The sequence below is a fragment of the Piliocolobus tephrosceles genome, chromosome 13, assembly GCF_002776525.5.
Source record: "Piliocolobus tephrosceles isolate RC106 chromosome 13, ASM277652v3, whole genome shotgun sequence".
NCBI classification, from domain to species: domain Eukaryota; kingdom Metazoa; phylum Chordata; class Mammalia; order Primates; family Cercopithecidae; genus Piliocolobus; species Piliocolobus tephrosceles.
The window spans coordinates 103075215-103098456 of record NC_045446.1 but is presented as its reverse complement, the minus strand read 5'-3'; the positions used below and the strand labels follow the sequence as shown (position 1 = coordinate 103098456).

Sequence of the window (23242 nt, the reverse complement as noted above, 5' to 3'; positions counted from 1 at the left end):
TACACTGCTGGTGGGAATTAAAATGGCATAGCCCCTCTGGAAGATAGTCCGGAAGTTCTTCAGAAGGTTAAGTATGTTATCATATGACCCAGTAATTTTATTCCTAGGTATATACCCAAGAAGAATATAAACATACATCCATACAAATGCTTACACATGAATGTTCATGGCAGAATTATTCATGATAGTCAAAAGACAACAATCCAAATGTCTATCAGTGATGAAGGGATACATAAAATATGGTATATCCATACAATGGAAAATTATTCAGCAATAAAAAGAAATGAAGAGTTGATACATACCGTAACATGGATGAATCTTAAAAACATTATGATAAATGAAAGAAGCCAGTCACAAAAGGACAAATGTATGATTTCATTTATATAAAATGTCCAGAACAGACAGGTATAGAGACAAAAAGTAGATTGGTGATTATCTCGGGCTGAGAGTAGCAATGGGAGGATTGGGGGAGTTGACAGGTAAAGATGGAGTTTTTTGGGGGATGATGATGAAATGTTCAAAAATTGTGATGGTCGCACAACTCTGTGATTATACTAAAATCCCCTTAAATTGTGTACTATAAAAGGGTGAACTGTATGGTATGTGAATTATATCTCAATAACGCTGTTATCAGAAGATAATAAAAAAGCTCTGCTTCTGTCCTCCCGAGCACAGCAGAAAAAAAATGAAATAAGTAGAGTGACATATGAGAGTCAGAGCATCACCATGAACCCTTAGTATCAAATGCCTGGGGCACTCTTTTAGATCCCTTAGAATTGGGGAAAATCTTGAAAATCAAGAATTGACTCAGAATTCTGTGATCCATTCAAACTGAACTGATTGAGAACTTGGTTAAATGTTTCCAAGAACTAGAGGAATATAAACAAATGAAAGACTATTTATAAACAAGCACAATGGCTACTATAACCTCTCTATTAATTACTGGACACAGTAAGTGGTCAATAAAGTCTTATCAAATTGCACGAAGTAGCCTTGAAGCACTCTTCTTCTGGAAAGCTCCCTGAGAGGCAGCACTGATCATCCCATTTGTACGAAAGGATAGCCAAGCACCAGGAGCAGTGGCTTTTCCAGGGTTCCATCAGTCACCAATAATAAAGCCAGTACTACATGTAGGATTGTCCATGATCAAAACTGTACCAGGGCATTGCAACACTCTTAACAACAAACCTGATGAGATATTTGCATGGACAAGCCAATTGTGGGGTTAATGTTGCAACTCACAGGTAATCTAAGTATCCAATCCAAGTGAGAAGAGAGCAGGCAACAGCCAGCAAATGAATTGAAATCATGCCGCCCTTGGCTCCCACAGCAAGGAAGCTGCAAGTGGTACTTTCATTAACTCACGTTCTGTAGCAATTAGACAAGATGACTCTTTGAGCTATCTGTTCTGTAAAGCATCATCCTTTCCTCCAGGGTCTCAGGTTTCATTTGAAAATTAGGGGATGTGAGGAGGAAGCTGGCATCATTCTAGACAGCTGTGGCCATGATTTCATGGCACTATTATTCAGGATACATGCAGACTCTGAAGAAGTCTTTATGGGTTGCAACAATTTCTCCACACGGCCTTTTACTTTTTTTTTTCTTTCTCTCTTAAGGCTTGGATTAAACACCCTATAACTTCCTCAATCTCTTGCTTTTGCACATTTTAAAAAAGAACTACTTTTTCCAAATAGCAATTAAACTCCAGATTTATCTAAATTATACCGGCAATCTATTGATCATAACATTAACTCCAGGGGAAAAACAAAGCAATGAAAGGTCAGGTTTTCTCTCTAGCAAGAGGAAATTTACCGGGTCCCTATTAAGTGTTTTCTAACACTGCATGCATACAGGGGAAGCATTTTAAAAATAGTCAAAGGTTCAAACAGTTTGTAACACCAGGGAGTACATTTTCCATTTTTTTGTCTCTGCATAAGTTTTCTCCTTGGGAAAGCTGGGAGGAATCACTCCCTCAAACCTTTTCATTACATTTCCTTATATTTATCCACATTCATTCTTAATGTGATTCTTCAGAACTAATCAAAGTGCTGCTTAAAAATGAGTGCAGTGAAAATATAACTAATTCAGATGAATCAGAGTATAGACAGTCTGAATTAGATATGTCTGAATTACATAACTTTTTTAAAGCAATTCAATTTTATTGCTTTCAAATAACTTCAGAGTAACACAACTGAACAAGCATCAGTAGGCAGATGTTTTTAGAGACCAGATTTGGTAATAAATAAGAAGGAACTATAATTATTCTATTAATTGCTTGTATTTAAGCGATGCTTCTGAATTGTCAACAGAAACTTAACTCCCTTAATTGGACTTATTGTGCTTCCAATGTTATGTAACTAAAAAAGGATTTATTGAACATCTGCCAGAAATAAAGCATTAAGGGAAAAAGTATATGGCAGTTTTTGCCCTCAAAAAGTTTATAATCTTGTTCGGGTAATGCAATGTACTGTTAAACCAACCTCTGGCCATCTTTTTTACCGATTCACTTCCTTATGACTAGTTTTCTCCAAAATTGGGATAGTGTAAGTGACACTTCAACTCTAGTCTAACTTACCCAAATTGCTAAACTAGTGAGATTATACTGCTTGGATTTATTTATCATTAAGTCACTATCACTCCCCAGACATTTTGGCCTCTGAATGTCCTGTTTCTTGCTTCCAATCCTCTTCCTCAACATCCCAGAGTCAGACATTCTTAATCTCGAGTTAGGGAAATTGGAGCTGATGAGGACTCTGCTGCAGCCTCTCCCTCTTGCAAATGACAAGGCATCAAGTCCACCTCACACAGGCCCTGCTGACATATTCTGACCATGGGGTAATCATGTCCATGAATCTGCCAAATTTTCAGGCCTGTCCAGCAGAGAACTCTACCACACAGAAACTAAACTGCTTTTCAAACACAAAGTCACAGGTGATGGTTTTGTTTCAGTTGAGAGCTCAGTTGAGAGCTATCAGCCTATCCCTTCATTAAGTGGTAAATAAACATCTGGGTGGTTTTCACCTGGTGTTCCAGGAAACTGAGCTTATTTGTGACACATACTAAGGTATAAAAACTTTAAGAAACCCAAAATTTCCAAGAAATTGGTTCTAGGACCACTGGCTATCCACTTTACCCCTGTCGCAGAATCTTAAAGAGAGACTGATACAACGAATGAGAAACTAATAGGAGGGCATCTCCTAGGAGTTAAGACTAGTACCAAAAAAGGAGGCTGAAGAAATCTGTTGGTAGTAGAATTCTAAGGTCCTATAGGTCATTTCATTCCACTAGTTTTCTCCTTTATCCACAGGGACAAGTGTATGGTCACCATCAGTGATATGATGGAATTGACTTATACTATGGAGACAGCTGATAATGGGCAATTCTTCCCAAGTCCTCCTGCAGTGATTTCAATATTTGCATCATGGAAACTGGTAAATGCTATGTATAAGTCAGCTCCTCCCACACCCAAAACAAGAGCCAGTTCTTATAAACATTTCCCAGCCCAACATCTAGTCTCATCTTTGTTTTCCCAGGTTTGGTGGCAACTATTCCCTGAGAAAGCCCCATGGACACATCCTCGCCTCACTGACCTGGGCTCGGTTGGTGTACAGCACTTTCACGTCCTTCAGCTTCTCCAAACCCTCACTATAGTGCAGGATAGCTGTTTCATAATTGCCTTCAGCAAATGCTTCATTCCCTTTTTCTTTTAGGGCTATGGGAATATAAGTCACACAGGTGAGCTCTCACCACACATCAGAAAATCTCTCAGACTTTATTCCCCCGATTTTCCAATTCTACTTTGAAGGTCTTCACTTCTATTGACCCTAAAGGGACTCGACACTTGTTTTTCTCTGCAGATATTTCAGGACCAGCTTCTTCAAGTATATTTTTTTCCTCCAAATCCATCCATGTCTTCTAAGTAGATTCTCAGAAAAAGTAAACGTTTCTGCACCGAGGCTCAGAACCATACTAAGCTTGCCACAGAGACCAAATCTGTGCATTTGGTGTCTCATAAAGAGGGTCAAATAATTAATTTTCCCAACAAATATGGAATCATTCAGACCTGCAGCACACACAGCCCTGGGTGGTATAAAATAAATGGAAAACATTCTTCTATCATATATATCTCCCCACAACATACACAATCCCATCGCTTCCTTTTCCTTGATTTCTCCTCTCTTTTCTCACAGCTGTTTTATTCTTCTTTTCCACTTCTTCATCTATGCCTTAGGCTAGCCAGTGGCAGCTCACTCTCACCCCCCACTACTTCCTGAGCACTGTTTAGTACGATTCACTTAGCTCTGCTAAGTGCACAGGGATGCTTTAGAAAAGAGGTTTCACTGGAGGTAGGCATATCCTACCCCCTGCTTGTTGCAGCAGGAACAGAGAAGAGACTACCAATGATTTCCTTCTAGCCAAGTCCCATTGCCTCGAGCCCATCACAAACCTCACCAGTGGGAATCTAGATGCCCTCAAATGTCAGCATACAGGCTTTCGTGTGCTCTTTCTAGCACAAATCATCCCACCATTGAAAAGTAAGGACTGACAATTACCATCTGCTAAGACTTTGTTTTCCCTTCTTCTCTTGGCTCGTTCCTTTGCATCCTTCTCCACAGATGCCAAGAAGGCCTCTGACAGCAGAGTAATTTCAGATATTAAAAAGAAAAATCCAAATACTATAATCAGTTATTTAGCTCAAATTCGGAAGAGTTACTTTAGAGTCACACGTATGCATATGCACACAGGCGCACACACACGCGCACACGCAATTCTGAGGCAACTAAAATGACATTTTCTTAATTTGACATTAAATGGTAATCTGTGTGCTTTATTATTATACATGATGGCTATGACTGTGCTTCAAATTTGAATTATGTCTTTTAAAAGAGTTTTTCTTTGAAGACAGATTTTTTTGTTCTGTTTAGCATAATGAGCTTCTGAGCTGAGCAACAGAGAAACTATCTGGATCCCTTGAACAGGGTAAATTGGATGATACAGAATAAATGAATTGAGTTTACCAAAGGTTGACCAACAGAAAATAGAGAAAAACCTCTCAGGGACGTTCCCGCTGACCACTAGTAACAGAATGGGATGATCAGTAGGTTTTTGTTCACAGGTTGTTTGTAAGCCAAGAGGCAATAATTTAAAGGTCTGGGAGCTACACTCAATCAAAACTGGTCCTATATAAAGAATAAAAATTGGGAAGAGAGATGCTATCCTTACCTGAGTTTACTTCTTCGGCACTCTGTAGATGTAGGTTATCATAAAAACAAAGAAACAAATTTCAAAAACCACTCTCTAATTTATATGCATATAAACCAAGAAGGCAAATCAATTACAAACAAGAGGTCATTTCCTTTAACCATCAAAACTGAAGAGATCAGAATTCAGGGGGCTTGCTTTAAATCAGGAGATCTGATTATGGGCACAATTGCTATGGGACCGAGTCTGCAAAATAAGGCTGCCCAGGTCAAGAGACCTCAGCTGTGGCTTATGAGTTGGAAATGAGTTAGAATACATTACCTTAAAAGTACAGCTTAAATATATCACACAAGCTCAGGGGGTGGAGAGGCGAAGTTTTCATTAAAATAGATCCAAAGGGTTGTTTAAAGATAACCCAGAAAGATCAAAGGAAAAAAATCAAATTTTATACTTTCTTATAAAAAATAAATCTAATGAATCTAAGAAACAAAAGACCATTATAGCCTCGCCGGACAGTTTGAGACGAAACTACTGCCTTGGTGTAGGTCTTCTCACTGTCTGTACTTATATAACTTCTCAATAGAAAAAGAAACCTTCACAGCAGTTTGTGGAGGACTGATCACAGTTTTATTCAAGGTGGTCCTGCATTCATCCTCCTCCTGGTCTTCCTCCATAAGCAGTAGTCTCTTTTCTGTCTCCAGGACAGCGTTCTGTTGCACAACTGGGTCATCAGAATTCATCTCCTGAATTAAATTGGCTAGAGAAGAAATCAGATGTGACTTAATCAAACAAGATATTCAAAAGACTCTATTCACTAGAAAGGATGGTGCATAAAATGTATGGGAAAGAACTTAAAGAAAAAAAATAGCGCAATCAAAAGCAAAATAGAGCAAGTAGAACCAATGAGAAAAAATTAACATATATATATATATATTTATATATTTTGCCTAGAAAAAGTTGCAGGTGAGGGGTAGCTATTAGCTTTAAGGAACAGAGTTTTAAGCCATTATTCAATTCAACAATAATTTATGGAGAGCTCATTATTAGATATTACATTGATGTTATAGATAACAATGATGAATAAAAAAAGATCCTTTTTTGAAGAGTTTATGAACTTGTGTGGGAGACAAACATGTAAGTATAGGCAGCTCCGAAATCACAAAACAACAGCCCTTAACCCTATTCTCACCTGTCTTCACTGTACTGCCTATCCAGCTTAGATTCCACAGTCAATCACTCGGCAGTCAGCCTGCCCACACACTCAACTCCCTTGCCCCACTATCCCACCTAACAGACAAAATTCCAGCTCTACATGATTCCAATTACCCAATTCTCAGTCTGTATTAGGAATGCTAAGTACTGAGGGAGACAGATAGATGCCTGGGGGACTGGTCCAAACTCAACTGGACCTTCAGTGATGCCCAGCAATCCTTGTTATCCTAGGCAAGATATCCTATCATTCCCCCAATGACTTTTAACAGTTTGCAACCTGAACCTGACCATCTCAAAAAGATGACCTTACTTATTAATTCAGAGAGGACAGAGATGCCATCAACTTCCTGCCACTAAAACTACAAAACTGCTATACCTACATCTATCCTTCCTTCCTATCAGGAAAAAGTGCCCATTCTTCAGTGAGGTTAGTCCCTCATCCTGGGCCCAAGATTCCATCGTCATGTTTTGCATAATCAGGAACCCTGCATCACCAATTAATAATCCTCTGCACAATATTTTCAACCTATTCCATTTGACCAGCTTCTTCCCAAACGTATTTATGTACTTTAAATCTCTCCTAATACTGTCTCCTCCCTTTCACAATGAAACTCCTTAAAGACATTTTCCTGTTCCAATTTCTTCATTTCCCACTGACTCTTCAAGGAAATTTGAAATTTTTTAATTGTACAATATTTCAAGCACACAGAAAGTAATATAACATTTTTGTTTCTATGCCATTTATAAGTTAATGGTATCTTTTCTCCAGCATGTTTTAATGCTTAGTATTTGTATCATTTAGATTTTGCTGCATCACACACCACGTCAAAACTTAGTGGTTTGAAACAAGCCACCATTTCTGTGGCTTAGTTTACAATTCTCTATGTCAACAATTTGAGCTGGATTCAGCTGGCCAGTTCTTCCAGTTTCAGCTGGACTCACACATATATCCATAGTCAACTGTCAGTCATCTAAGTGGCTCTGCTTTAGAAAGTCCGTTGGCTGTTGGCTTGAGAAATGCGAGCAACGAGGAGAAGTGTGTCTCACCTTCTCATGAGTGGCATGAGTGCAAGCGCCAATTCACATGCACTTTTCAAGCCTCAGTTTGTGTCATGTTTGCAAATATCCTTTTGGTCAAAGTGAGGCACATGGCCAACCAACCCAGATTCAAGGGGTAGAGAAATAGGCTCCACCCTTGATGGGAAGAAAGGAATTTGTAACCATTCTTGCAATCTATCAGAATATTTGTGTATGTAATATTTAAACAATTTTTTAAAATAGTTGTATAAAATGTGCATTCGTTTGCAACTTACTTTTTTCTCTTAAGATGCTTTAGAGATTTGTTCTTGATACATATGGTTCCAGTTGATTCATTTAAACCATTACATATACCATAGTTACTCCATTCTCTTATTGATAGCCAGGTGGTTTTTAATTTTAGTTTTTTCTAAAGTAAATAAATGCTGAATTGAATACCTTTATTTACATATTTCCCTGAGCACGTATGTTACAAATCCTTCAGGATGTGGCTGTACCAATTTTTACTCCTACAAAAGTGTACAAGAGGGAGTTCCCATTCTTCTACATTCTTGTCATCAGTTGCTAGGTTAAACTTTTTAATTGTTGTCAATGTAATGAATGGGAATGGTATCTCATTAATGGTTTAATTTGCATTTTGCTGAATGTGATTGGAATTGAGCATCCTCTTACTGATTTGCACCCATTTGGATTTCTATGAAGAGCCTACTCCTATCTTTGGCCTATTTTCTATTGGATCATTGTCTCTTTCTTATTAGTTAACATAATTTCTTTTCAAAAAACAATTTCTTTTTTTAAGAGACAGTCTGGCTATGTTGTCGCCGCCGGATTTGAACTCCTGGGCTCAAGCGATACTCCTGCTTCAGCCTCCTGAGTAGCTAAGACTACAGACACACACCACCATGCCTGGTTGATTTGATTGTGCAACAGGGGAGTTCTCTCATCCCCCTCACAGGACATGCGACAGGGGTGTGGCTTGCCTATTCAGTCACCACCACTGCTCAAACCCCAGGGGAGGAGGAGAACATAGAGGGACAAGTGCAGGAGCCCAACTGGGAGCGTGTTACAGTGTGTCCTTTTAGCCCTGCCATCTGTGGACGACTTGAGTGTTAACCAGCTTGACGGATCCTCTGCCTTTTCACAAGGGCAGAGGGAAGTGACGGCTTTTTGTATCCTGAGCTCTTGCCCAGTGTCCCCGGAAGAACCGGGTCACACACAGGCTTGAAGGATGAATGTGGGGTTTTATTGTGTGGTGGAAGTGGCTTTCAGCAGGATGGATGGGGAACTGGAAGGGGGGATGGAATGGAAAGATGATCTTCCCCTGGAGCTTGGCCATCCAGGGGTCAAACTCCCCTCTGACTGCTCCCAGCCAAACTCCTCTCAGCGTTCAGACATTCCTCCTCTTTGCTCTGCTGTGTCGTTCTGCCATTTGTCTGCTTGTGTCCTCATCTCCTCACCTGCTTGTCTGCTTCTGGAGCCTGCAGTTCAGGTTTTATATGGGCACAGGATAGGGGAGCATGGCGAGCCAAAAGGCAACTTTTTGGGCACGAAAACAGAAATGCCTGCTCCCACTTAGGGCTGCAGATCTCCAGGCTCAAAGGTGGGGTCTTTGCCAGCGAACCACCCTCTCCTACCCACTATTCCCCTGTGTCCTATCCTTATCAGTTGTATATTCTGGACTGGTTACATGTATTTCCAAGCATCTTCCCCTTGGGTATGCTTTGTCTTTTCACTTGTTTTTATGGAATATTTTGTTGAAGAGATTTTCTTTTTAATTTTAATGTGTTAAATATACCAATCGTTTCCTTTACAATTTAGGCCTTTTGTGTCAGTAAGGTTATAAATATACTATTTCATGGTATCTTATAAAAGTTTTAAAGTTTTTTTCTCATTAAGGTATGTAATTCACCTGGAGTTGACTTTCATGTAGGGCAGGAGCATTTGTTGAGAAGTCCCTGCCAGCAATGTGTCTCATCAGCTCTGTAATATGTGCGAATCTGCTCCAGGCTCTTCATTCCTTTCCCCTGATTGTCTTTTCCAGCACCAAAACCTCCATGCATTGATTACTATGGCTTTATAATAAATCTTGAACGTCAGGTAGGGAGAGTTGTCCTGCCTTTTTTCTTTTTTTTTTTTCCTGCAGAGTTTTCTTGGCTCTTGCTAGTCCTTTGCTCTTCCATGTAAACTGTGGAATCAGCTTGCTGAATGTGAGTACACACTACTTTGGGGGTTTTGATCTAAATTGCATTTACTGTATAGAATATTTCAAAAATCGACATCTTTAACAAATAAGTCTTTCTATGATTAAATATGTCTCCATTTATTTAGTTCTTCTTTCATGTCTTTTAATTAACTTTTTTTTATTGATTCAACTCCACACTTTATTCTAATTTCATTGCTTTTCTCCCTAATGTCCTTTTTCTATTCCAGGAGCCCCTCCAGAACACTATATGACATTTAGTCATGTCTCCTTAGGCTTCTCGAGGCTGTGACCATTTCTCAGCCTTTCCTTATTTTGATGACCTTGATAGTTTTGAGTAGTACTGATCAGGTATTTCATAGAATACGTTGCAATTTGGGTTTATCTGGTATTTTTCTCATTATTAGACTGGGGTTACAGGATTTGGGGAAAAAGACCATGGCACATTATGGCATATCAAGGATGCATGCAATCAGCGTGATTTATCAGGAGGTTAACCTTGATCATCTGTCTGAAATTGTGTTTGTCAACCTTTTCCACTGTAAAGTTACTTTCTTCCCTCCCTTTCCATACTATACTCTTTGGAAGCAAGTCACTAAATGTATCTCACATTTAAGGGGTAGAGATGCTCCATCTCCTTGAGGGAAGAGTCACTACATAAATTAGTTGGAATGGATGTACTGCTTTCAGGGTAAACACAAATTCCTTACCATGTTTTCCAAGGTCTTTCCTAATATGGCCCCTCCATATTCAGATTGGACTCTTCTCTCCTTGATCTCTTCTTTCCAGCTATATGGGGCTTTTTATTCTTTCACTTCCTCAAAAGCACCACACTCTTTCTTCACTCTTAGCTTTCCTGCCTCCTTACTTCCCACCCAGAATACTCCCCTGTCATCTCCCCAGTGACCAACTCCTACTCACTCTTCATATTTTGCCTAAATCTCACTTCTTCAGGAAAACTTTATTTGATTTCTGTTATGGACTAAATTGCAACCCCCCTGCCAAATTCACATGTTGAAGCTCTAACTCCTGGTATGATTGTATTTGTAGACAGGGCCTTTAAAGAAGTAATTAATTATTGCCCTAATCCAACATGACTAGTATCCTTATAAGAAGAGAAACACCAAATACATGCACACACAGAGAGATGACCATGTGAGGGCGCAGTGGGAAGGTGCCCATCTGCAAGCCAAGGAGAGAGGCCTCAGAAGAAACCAAGCCTGCACACACCCTGGTCTTAGATTTCTAAACTCCAGAACTCTAAGAAAATAAAGTTTTGTCATTTAAGCCAGCCATTGTCATTACAGCAGCCCTAGCAGACTAATACAACCTCCCAAAGCTGGGTTAGATCCCTACACTTTATAATTCTCTCTGTGTCTCATATTGCGCACTTGAAATTACTGTTTAATACCTGTTTTCTCCACTGCACTATTGAAACCATGAAAAGAGGTAATTCTTTGACTGTATTCTCTAGGGCCTACCAACACTCAACACATAGCAAGAGCCCAAGAAGTAAATGTACAGAATCTATATACATGTGGCTATATAAATTTAAATTAATTGAAACAAGCCACATTTCAAACCTGGGCTGCAGCCATAAACACACAGAATCCTAACCACACAGAGTGGAGCTATAAGCCACATTTCAAATACTCAATAATTATGTGGCTAGTGGCTACCATAGTGGACAGTGAGGATTATGGAAAATTTTCATCATCACAGAAAGCTCTATTGGACAGCACTGGTATAAATGATACGTGAATGAACTGTGAGTATCCATAAAAGTTAGCCAGGTTAAAAAAAAAGATGAAGAGGCAGTGGGAATGGCAAAGACCCAGTGCAGAGTGTGAAACACAGAGTATGTGTGGGGGAAACAATCAGCAGTTTATTGCTGCTCAAGCATGAGGTAGGGAGATATGAGAGAGGTAAGGACAAGGTCATGGGAGGACTTAAGTCCTGATGAGAGCTTGGGATTTATTGTGACTGCAAAAGGAATCCAAGCAGAGAAGTGTCTGGGTCAGATTTGCATTTTAGATACATTACTCTGTGGGGAGTATAAACCTGGAGATAGGAAAAACAATCAGGGGGTTGTTGAAATAGTCTGGGTGAGAGGAACCAGAACAAAGGGAGGGTTGGAGAGGACGGCTCTCCAACCAAACTAGATGGCTAACTGGATGCAGGGTTATGAGGTGGGAAGAGTCCCACATGCCTTGTACATTTCTAGATGGTGGTGTCACCAACTGAGACCAGGATGAAGGGGAGGGTACAAGAAGCAGGTTTTATTTGGGAGGGGGAGGGCAAAGGGGAGGGAAAGAGATGATGCCTCAATTTTGGACACATTTGAGTTATTTGTGGGATACAGTAGGTATGACAGTGATCATAGAGGCAGAGGCTCAGAAAAGAAGGCTAAGTGTCCACGTAGATGTGGGGGTCATGAGCACACTGGTGGCAGGTAAAGCTACATGTTTAGACCAGCTGAAGAGAAAGGCAGCAGTGGGCCAAGGCCAGAGTTCCATGGAACAGCATTCGGGGATGAGCAGGCCCATGGGGCACACAAGGCATTATACATGTATCATTTATGATGCCACCCAAACTAGCTTTAAAACCAGTTGATTCTATGAACGCAGACAATCTGCTAGAAGCAGCAATTTCAACGTATTTCTTGTATTTACTATGGAAGGTCTGTTTGCCTGTTGGTTTGTTTGTTTCTATACTCAAACAAGCTCCCTGAACAGGGACTGACAGGCTTGGAAATTCCTGAAAGTGACCTGTGGGATCACAGTACATATTCTTTGAAATCCAACCTGTCTGAGCTTGGGAAAGGACTTTCTCATCTAGAGGGAGAGAAGGGAATGACGATCATAAGCCATCCATGTAATTTGATGGATTCTAAAGGAAAGCCATTTGATTTTGCCTCTGCAGCTCTAAAACAGAAATGGCTCTACTCTAAAACGGGAGGAATCTCACACTGATCAACGAGGCTCTAGACCCTTGAAGGGAACAGCTAGGTTCATTGTTAGTGGGGAAACAGCAGCTCATTTTGACCGGATTCCACAAAGAAGGATACAAAATATGGAGGAAAACCATCAGCCTGAATTCCTATCAGAATGTTAACAGTTTCTCTGATACCAATTAACAGCCAGAAAATATGGCCCCAAGGCTATAACTTGCCTCTCAATACTCTTCTGTTTAATTTCAATTACATTTTTTCCCTGAGAGTTACAAACCTGTCAAGCCACCCAGGAACTCAGAGTAATCATTTCCCTTTATCTACTCCACCCCTCTAAAGCAAAAATTAATTTATGATTTACTAGTACTTACTGATTTCATCCACATTTTTAAGAAATTTCTGCAGATCTTTCTCTTGATCAGCATCCATTGTGAACCGGAATCCCTAAGGGATGCAGCGTAAATGATGAAATTAATAATAGTAAAGCACTAAACAGAATGGTCAGGCTTGTTAGCATTCTAAAACTAAGACAGTGATTATTTTTATGACAGTTTTGTTTATAAATGTTAATGAACAACAGTAGGGTGATCCGTTTCATTCCAACTGCTATTTAAGGCCAAGAGGCACTCATTTATGTGCGGCAATGCTTCCAGAAAGCTTCCAGCCTTCCTTTCAGTGCAGAAAACGCTCTGCAAATAGTTCTTCCAAAGCTAACATCAATCCCGGCGATTTAGGGACCTGGCATGGAGATGAGGAGAGAGCAGATGACAGGTTGCCAAGGATAGAGAAATACACTAACTCCTGACTTTGATCATGACAGGCCGGTCTAGTCAGAAACTTAAATGTGGATGTGTGACAGGTAACAAACTTGGGGCAATTTGCATCCAAATGTCCATACTTGTTTAAAATATGCCTTTGGCTTGTTTCTGAAGAGTGAAGAAAGGGTACAAATTGGCTGAAGGGATTAGAACATGATGTTACCATGCTCACCAGCACCTCTTCTGCTCTAGGTATCTTAGACATTATTTTATAGTTGTTTTTGTGCGAGAAGGCTCCATGGTGTACCCAGAGGTACTCAGTGCTTCATCCACAGATCATAAAAATCATCAGAAAGCTTGTTAAATATACAGCTTCCTCAGCCGTAGCCCGAGATTTTGAGTCAGTAAACCTGGGACAGTGCCTGGCCACGAATGTAGATTTTAAACGCTTTCCAGGTGATTCTGATTTACGGCCAGGTTTCATAGTAGTGTAACATGATTCTAACACGTAATCTGCCACGAACAAACTGCGAGTGATTTAATCTGAGTCTGGGTGTCCTTATCTCCACCAGTTACAAGCTGTGTGATTCTGGCTAAAGTCACAACCTCTCCGAGCCTCAGAGTCCTCACCCATACTATGGGAAGGTTAGAGAGAAACCACGAGGACTACTTTGGGGACTGATGTAAAGCACCAGGCACGGGATGAGCGCTCACTGTGAAGCATCCTTACCTATATAAAACGGGGTGGGGTTGCGGCTTAACTGAATGATCGGTAGAGTTTCTTCCAGGTCAAATCTTTTCAACTCCCACGGAACAGAGGCCCAGTCCAGTGAATTAACCTGCCCAACGGTATGAGGGTTAGAAGGCAGGCACGCGGGTGCAGGGACAGGAGACAACCCCTGTCTCCCAGGGCATGGATCTCAGGGTCCTCCTCACTGCCTGGCCAGTGCCACCTCCACGCTAGGGTGAGAAGGCCAGAGCCAGGTGACGGCGAAGCGACGCCGCCCTCGGTGTTTCACTCGGTAGGGCTGCTGCAGCGGGGACCTGTGCCCGAGCCCCGCGCCGAGCCCGCCCCAGACGCGCGCTGCCCGCCGGGCGCAAAGAGGCCAGGCCGCCCGCACTGTTGCCCGGCAACCGCTCCCAGGCGTCCGCAGGCCCGGGGCCCTCCAAGCAGGTCCCAGACCGCAGCCGAGACCTTCCCATGCTCTGGGGCCCAAAGCAGCGTCCTCTGCTCGGCTCTGAAGGCCAGTCCAGGACCAGCTCCCGGGGGGATTCCGGGATACCCCGCAGCACCAACCTGACTAGCCCAGCTTTGGACAGGAAATGGCGCACGGACTGGCCTAGGCTGGGGCGGGGCCAGGAGCCAGGGGCCCGGGGCGGGACCAAGAGCGGGGTCAAAGGCCGGGGGGCGGGACCGGGGGCTGGCGTGGAGCCGGGATCACCACCCTAGAGCTTTAGCTCCGGAGCGCGCCAAGTTCAAGGCCAAAGTCGAGGTTGGGATGCCCGATGCCTGGCGCGGGGACACTGAGGAAGCAAAGTGCTGGTCTCTAAAGCAGCGCGTGCTGCTCGCCTTTTTTCCCCTGAAGAGGGGATGTCTCACTCCCATTAGCTTAATATCCTTGCCCAAAATGTAAAGTCTCCAGTGTACTTGTGAATCCGGTTTTGTTTATTGATAAATGTGTTAGTTAGAAGATTTACACATTTATCCTCAGGAGAATTATTTGAGTAACCTTTTTAATCCTCAGTTTTCTCATCTATGATATGGAGAAATGGCACTTTCTCATAAGGTTTGTGGTTAAAATTCTGTAATGGCCAGATTCACCTTGCTCACTGCCTAAACAGAGTTGATTTATCAAGACAGGGGAATTGCAATAGAGAAAGAGTAATTCACCCACAGCTGGCTGTGAGGGATACCGGAGTCTTATTATTACTCAAATCAGTCTCCCTAGCTTTCAGGGATCAGAGTTTTAAAGGATAATTTGGTGGGGTCAGTGAGTCAGGAGTGCTGACTGGTAGGATAGGAGATGAAATCGCAGTGAGTCAAAGCTGCCCTCTTGTGCTGAGTCAGTTCCTAGGTGGGGGCCATAAGACCAGATGAACCATTTTATCCATCTGGGTGGTGCAAGCTGATCCATCGAGTGCAGTGTCTGCCAAATATCTTAAGCAATGATCTTAGGTTTTACAATAGTTTATGTTATCCCCAGGAGCAATTTGAGGAGGTTTAGAATCTAGCAGCCTCTAGCTGCATGACTCCTAAACCATAATTTATAATTTTGTGGCTCATTTGTTAGTCCCAAAAAGGCAGTCTAATCCCCAGGCAAGAAGGGGGTTTGTTTGGGAAAGAGCTGGTATTGTCTTTGTTTCAAAGCTAAACTATAAACTAAGTTTCTCCCAAAGTTAGTTTGGCCTATGCCTAGGAATGAACAAAGACAGCTTGGAGATGAGAAGCAAGATGGAGTCAGTTAAGTCAGATCCCTTTCACCATCTCAGTTATAATTTTGCGATGGCGGTTTCAGTGCCTGGTACCTAGTCAGTAGGAACAGGTGGCAGATGACATCCGGAGGATCATGGTAGGGTTTAGAGCAGAATGAGCTAATGGGCACATTCATTCACGCCCCAAATATGTGCACACAGCCCTAAAGAAATTTCAGTCTGTTTTTCTAAACAAAATCTCAGAGTATTATGTGCAGGGTTACCAGTGGAAAGAAAAGCAGGTTTAGGGGAAACTTGAGCTTAAGTTCATGGTCAGAAACACCTGGAACTTCTTGGCAAATGAGTGCTTTATGGAAACCTGTTTGGAAGGGAACAAGGAGCCCCTAGAGATGGAATTCTCCAGAGGGGAGAGGGATCCAGGCATGGCCAGCTAGCTCTAATGTTGATTCCAAGTACAGCATGTTGACTGTCTTGTGGCCTAGGCCCCATAGGATGCATGCCTGTGTCCTGTAGAGAACAGAAGAGCTGTTTGACTGAAGTCTCTATGATGTATTGGTCCACATGCCATCCTGCTTGGGTACCCCTCTAATGCAGCAAAACACAAAGGGGCCAGGGATGTTCCGCTCCTCTTGGCAGCTGAACAGGTACAGCATCAGCAGAGTGAGTCTTTTCGCTCATCAGTTGCAACAGGAGACCTGGGGGTCCCAGCAGGACATGATCACAGTGGCTGTCCCAAGGGACTGAGGTGCCTCAGGAGAAGTAGCAAAGAGTGTAGGTGCCTGGCAGGAGCAAGGACGTTGATGAGCACAGGCCAGGGACACCATAGGGATCCTCAGAAAGATATGGGGTATTTTACAGTGACCTGCCAGCCTATGGGAATTGATGGAGACAAGAACCAGTGATGTTTTGGTTATCACCATTAGTATCATCCCATTTTCCTCTTAGGCCTGTGAGGCCTTGAACACATGAAGGCTATATGCCTATGGTCCCAAAACTCAGGATGTTTCTTATCACTTTGAGGCCAATTATTCCAAATCACTTACTTCCTATCCTACTACTCTTTTCACTAAACTCCTTTCCTATGTTCCAGAGGTATCTGCCCACAACTGACTGTACCACATAACCATTCACTCACATATTCGTTCAGCAAATGTGAGTGGTCTATAGTGTGCTAGATGCAGTGGAAGGCCCCTGGGGTGCACTTGACAAATATTCATCACACGCTAAGTGGTTAAGAGCTGGGGCTCTGGAACAATTTTGCTGGGTTCAAATCTCACATCTCCACCTATTAGCATTCATTAAAATGTCTTTAAGCACCTACCATGCACCTTTTATTGTGTTAGGTACTGGGGATCATATTCCTCCTCTTTTATTGCTAACACTACTGAAACCATCCTTACAAACTTTACAAAATTAATATGAAGCAGGGAAGGGGAGAAATAAAATAAGCCCAGCTTGCAGCACATTCAGCATGAACCACGAGGTCAGCTTGTTCTCTGGCCTGCTTCTTCACAATTGTTTGGTGTCTGTTATCTCAGAATCACATAGACCTGTTACAAGATTATAGTTCCCCTTAACTGCTCTATAGATAACAACTTGAACATAAAACATTACGTTTTCCACTTGAAATATTCTTTCAGGTCCCGCAAACCAGTGAAATTACTAATGTCAGCTGTTCTGAAGGACCCATTGACACCAGCTGGTCCGAGGGCCCCACTGTGACCCTGTCCTGCTGGCCCCCATCCAGGTCTCCTACTGTAGCTGATCAGAAGCTGACTCACCAAAGAATGCAGTTTCCAAATTCTGATACTTTCATCCCCCTTATCCCACCAATGGACTACCCCAGTTTTCTAGCCCCTCGCCCTCCATGATCTCCTTAAAAACTCCAGCCCATCACTTCACCGGGAGATAGATCTGAGGGGCTCCTCCTCACTCTAGCTCTCCGCCCCCTCACTTGGTGCCCTGTGATCTGATTCTTTCTGTGCTGCACATCCTGTGTCTCAATGTAACTGGTCTGTTATACACAGTGGGCATACAATATGCATCTGCTACTGCTGCTGTTAGATGTGTGACCTTAAGCAAGTTACTTCATCCCTGTGGGCCTTAGTTTCCTCATCTGTAAAACAGAGTTGTTAAATGATTCTCTATCCCATAGGGTTTCTGTGAGAGGTACATAAGTTAATACAGGCAATGTGCTTAGAACAATGCCTGGAGCATTATCAATAACTAGTAAGTATTATTAACTATTACTACAACTATGATTAGTATATGTTAGACCAGCTCCTCCAAACCTTGATTGTATGTAGAAATTGCCTGGGAATCTTGTTTAAACAGGCATAGGGGCTGAGGTCTGCAGTGACACCCCTCTATGGACTGTGGCCACACTGAGTAGCAAAGTGCAGACACTTCATTAAATGCTGGGATGCAGCAGAGCACCAGTGGTACCTGGTCACCAGACTCAAGGAGCTTGCTTATCACCCAAGGGGAATAAGGGTCAATAAACAAAATCATCATGTAAATTCTCATTGTGATAAATGCTATAAAAAGTAAAGGGTGAAAAGCAAAGGTAGTACAGGGTGCCATGAAAGTCTAGTCTCAAACACTGGAAGTCTTCCCTGATGATGTGGTGTTCAAGAAGAGACTTGGGGGAGTGAGTGGGCATTGGACAGTTAAAGAGGGAGGTGGAGAAACAGCAAATGGCATGGGCAGTCAGGAAAGAGCCTGGTATGGAGGAGGAACCAGCAGAACGCCAAGTTTGTCTGCTGCATGGAGAGCAAAAGGTAAGCAGTACAAGATGAAGCAAGGGCCAGATCACATTAGGCCTTTGAAAGCCATGTAAAGGTTTTTGGTGTTTATCCTAAGCACCATAGGTGGCCTTCCAGGGGTTTTAGCAGAAGAGTGACATGCTCAGATTTTTATATTTTCTTAGAAAGTTATTCTGGTTGCAATGCAAAGAATGATCTGAAAAGAGGTGAGAGGGACACTGGGAGCCAAATTAGGAAGTTAATAGTGGGTATTGGCTGTAGGAATAGAGATGAATTTGAGATGTATTTTGGAGGAACGATTGACAGCAGGAAAGTATCAATAATAACATTAGGTTTCCAACTTGAACCAGATTAAGGTTCTCCAATGGCTGAGCCAGAGAATATTAATCACATTTGGAGAAAAGATGAGTTCAGATTTGTGATATCCAGTCCAAAATGCCCATGAGTTATCCAAGTGTAGATGTGGAGTAAATTGATGATTGTCCCTTAATATTTATTCTCCTGTTCTTCAGATCTACCAATTTTTAGCAAGGCCCAAGACACATAGACTAGACTGTGTTTCCCAGCTTTCCTTGTGTAATACATGACCAAGTTCTAACCAATTACATATAAGCAGAGGTGGTGGTGCTGCTTCTGGGAAGTGTCCTCAAAAGGATGTTCTTTTCCTTGCCTTTCCTTTTCCTTGCTGATTGGAATGGGGACCTAATGGCTGGAGCTGGGTCAGCCATTTTGGACCATGATATAGAAGCATTGTGTTGAGGATCTAGAAGGAGACTGGGTCCTGAGATCATGGAGCTGCCTCACGGGCTTTGGACTGCCCAACTTCTTATTTCTATGTGAGCGAGACATTGAACACCAACAAGAGATACTTCAGTTGCTGGAAATATAAAGACTTTTATTGAAGATTCTGCTATCTTGGGTTTTCTGTCACTCCCAGTCAAACCTAATGTTAACTGATATGGAAAGTACTCTTCATTCATTCATTCATTCATTCATTCAACTAACACTCTCTTAATGTTTATATCTAATTTTTTTCTTCATAAGTCCAAATAATATTGTTATACTAGCATAATAGAAATGTTGCTATTTTAAAATGAAACACATGTTAATTTTTAAATGCATCTCATCCAATAAACTTTAAACATTGGAGCAATTTGTTACTGAGATCATGAAATTAAGAAGGTTATGTTATTATTTTTTTTCCTTGAAGTCATTTTTCCATTTTATATCTCCCCATACACACTTGGAATACTATCCTACAATGGATTTTTTTTTTTTTTTTTGAGATGGCATCTAATTCTGTCACCCAGGCTGAAGTGCAGTGGCACAGTCTTGGCTCACTGCAACCTCCACCTCCTGGGTTCAAGAAATTCTCCTGCCTCAGCCTCCTGAGTAGCTGGGATTACAGACATCTGCCACTGCGTCCAGCTAACTTTTGCATTTTTAGTAGAGACGGGGTTTCACCATGTTGGTCATGGTTGGCCAGGCTGGTCTTGGACTCCTGACCTCAGGTGATCCACCTGCCTCAGCCTCCCAGAGTGCTGGGATTACAGATGTGAGCCACCGTGCCCAACCTTATGGGATATGTTTTCATGCTTGCATCTCTTTTACTGATAATCTCATCATACTTCTCTGCCACAGAAATATCAACAAAAGTTGTTGGAGTGTTTGCTGTGACCAAATATCATCCTATGAGCCAGGGGCACAGCCTCTGTCCTCAGGAATCCCATAGTCCAATGAGGAAGACAGACGCCTCAACAGATTATTATATTAACAGAACAGTATGATAAGGGCAGTGAAGGTCTAGTGCCTAAGGAAGAGTGAGGGAGGAGGAAATGCTGTCAGGCAAGTCCCAACAAAAATAGGGATTTCCCTGGTTAATGTGCAGGCTGGGAGTGTGCTGATGACTCCAGGCAGAGGGGACAGGACTGGTAAAAGTTTAGAGGCAAGGAACATTGTGAAAGGCAAGAGTGGTGCAAGATGAGCCCAGGGATGTGGGTAGGGGCAGCTATATCCAAGAGGGAAGCCATAGGAAGGGTGTGGAACAGGGACACAGCAAGGCAAGAGACCAGGGATGGAATGATGAGAGTTCCTTGGGCAGGAGGAATACAAAAGATGGGGGCAGCGTGTTTGCTCCTGGTTGAGCTGGAAGCCACAGACATTTGTGGCTTCTTCAGAAGTCACTTCCATCTTGATGAGTCCCACATACATCTCTGTGAACCCAAACTTTACTCCAAGTCTCAACACTCTAAATCCAACAGGGTAACTAGACAATGCCTTTCCTGGGCGTAGGCATTTTGCTCTATTTTATCTTTGTATCCCCAGTCCCTGGTGCTTAGTTGGAGCTAAATAAAGATTTGTTGAATAAGTGAGTTAATCTCTTGCTCTGCTTAGAGGAAGGTTCAAATATGTTATTCTAGATGGAAAAGGAATAAAGGTGTTTATAATTTCTTTGCCTCAGCCTTCCCAGAGAGGTCCATCCTGGAGGACAAGCACTGTTACAGTCACGAAATACTTTTTGGGATAAATCTAGCACTTGACAGACTGATCACTTTAACATGTCAGAAGTCCTGGTAAACTCCGGATAGCCACTGGGCTGTCCACGAAGATTCCAATTTCCCCCCTTCCAGGTGCATCATAGGATCTCACTTCTCTATGGCCTGGTGATTTGCTTTGGTCAGTGCAGTGCTGGGAGAAGTCAAATGGGCAGAAGGTTTTAACAGCCAGTTTGACTCCCCATACATGTCCTTTTCCCTGACCCAGCAACCAGATAGTGTCCCTGAGTGAGGACATGGAGGACTCTGTCCACCTTTGATGGGTATGTAGAATGAGTGAGCAATAGATCTTTCTTGTTATAATCCATAAAACTTTGGGGCTTGTTTGTTAATGCAGCGTAACATAGCCCATCATGTCTAATACAGTCACTCAGACCACTTGTTCTTCACTTGTTACAATGACAAAGTCTAGGGACCTGGCATAGGAGTATGTGTAAATAACTGGTTGTGATTTACATTTTAAGTGTCAGTGTCTATGCGTTTTCATATATATTCAAACGCACAGAGAGAAACAGACTTTTAAATTGTTGCTGACTTACATTTCAAATATATTTCTCCTAGAGAACCTTTATGAATCATATTTTCACAATGACTACTTCCACCTGATCTAAATCCCTTGTGTGGTACTTCAGTTTTACTTTTGCTTTATGTCCTAAATAAAAATGGGAAAACATTTGTTCACAGTGAGTCTGAGACTTGGAGGTTGTACAGTAAATCTGAGACTTGGAGATTGTATAAGCTGTCTCCCCTCTCTTTTACTCTGCTCTCTCTTTAGTGTAAACAATTGTCTTTGTCTCTCTTTGTCTTTTCTCATCAACCATACTTTAAAAACTTAGGTGCGGCCGGGTGCTGTGGCTCACGCCTGTAATCCCAGCACTTTGGGAGGCCGAGGCGGGTGGACTGCCTGAGCTCAGGAGTTCGAGACCAGCCTGGGCAACACAGTGAAACCCCATCTCTACTAAAATACAGAAAATTAGCCAGGCGTTGCCGTGTTCACCTGTAGTCCCAGCTACTTGGGAGGCTGAGACAGGAGAATTGCTTGAACCCAGGAGGCAGAGGTTGCAGTGAGCCAAGATTGCACCACTGCATTCCAGCCTGGGCAACAGAACAAGACTCCATCTCCAAAAAAAAAAAAAAAAAAAAGTTTAGGAGAGATAATATTTTTTCTTCTGAGGACATGAGGAATAAGGAGAACTCACCTTTGCCTGCTGAGAGTGGTTGGTGTAGACAAAGTCCCTGAATCCAGATCCAAACTACAAACATGGCCCATTAGACAAAGACCCCTCACCATAGATGCTGAAGCTGCAATTGATTTGATAGCTTTGGCTTCAAGATTTAGAGAAGGAGGAAGCTGAAGGAATTTGGCACTGTCTCTTTCCTCCCTAAAGAGAATTCAAAAGTCACATTTGATATTTTTTTCCAAACCTATGTCCTTTTGAAAAACAAAAACAAAAACGAACAAACAAAAAAACAGCATTCTACCATAGACGTAGAGATAATTTCAGGATCCAGCTAGACTTAGTCTGTGTGACCACAGGGGCCAAGAGTCTTCCTTGAGATTTCTATACTTAATGAATGACACTACAATTATTAACAACAACAACAACAACAATAATGATAGTAACTAGCCCTCAATGAGCTGCTATGTTCCAGGCATCGTGCTCAGTCCTTCATATGCATTATTTATTTTAAAGCTCTTGATAGCCGTACAAGGTCTTATTCCTATTTCAAAGACCAGAAAATGCAGTGAGAGAGGTGAAGTGACTTGTCAGAGGCTGAGCCAAGATATAAGCTCTGGTCTGTGTCCACCGGAGCTCAGGCTACCCCACCGCACCACACTGCCTCAGATGTACTTTCTTGAGAGAGCCCCGTTTTAGACTCCTGCCATCAGTGACCACTGCAGGAGCCTCTGGGCCTCGCTGGACCTTGTGAATGTAGAAGCCTCCTTACAGACTGCTCCCTCCACTTCACAGGCTGGCCCACCCCTGCAAAGGTGAAGGATGCATCTTAACTACAGCCGGAGGGGCGTGCCCCCCACTCCATTAAGAAAGGCAGTGTGTCTCCACCAATGTTGTCCTTGGATCCTTTCTGGGGATCGTAGGACTTCTCTGCCTGAAAAGGAAAAGCAT

The 23242-nt window shown here is 42.3% G+C and overlaps 1 protein-coding gene across 1 annotated transcript in view; it reads right to left on the bottom strand.

Annotated features, from left to right (window-relative positions):
- TTC12 (tetratricopeptide repeat domain 12) overlaps positions 1 to 14677 on the bottom strand; it is a 50997-nt gene extending 36320 nt beyond the window's left edge. Inside the window, exons 1-6 of the mRNA XM_023208251.1 lie at positions 14091 to 14677; positions 12974 to 13046; positions 5796 to 5959; positions 5224 to 5245; positions 4554 to 4631; positions 3591 to 3712 (exon numbers count right to left, since the gene is read on the bottom strand). Coding sequence (XP_023064019.1) covers positions 3591 to 3712; positions 4554 to 4631; positions 5224 to 5245; positions 5796 to 5959; positions 12974 to 13031 — 444 coding nt within the window. The 5' untranslated portion in view covers positions 13032 to 13046; positions 14091 to 14677. The remainder of the gene's footprint in view (positions 1 to 3590; positions 3713 to 4553; positions 4632 to 5223; positions 5246 to 5795; positions 5960 to 12973; positions 13047 to 14090) is intronic.
- Positions 14678 to 23242: the final 8565 nt, after the last annotated feature.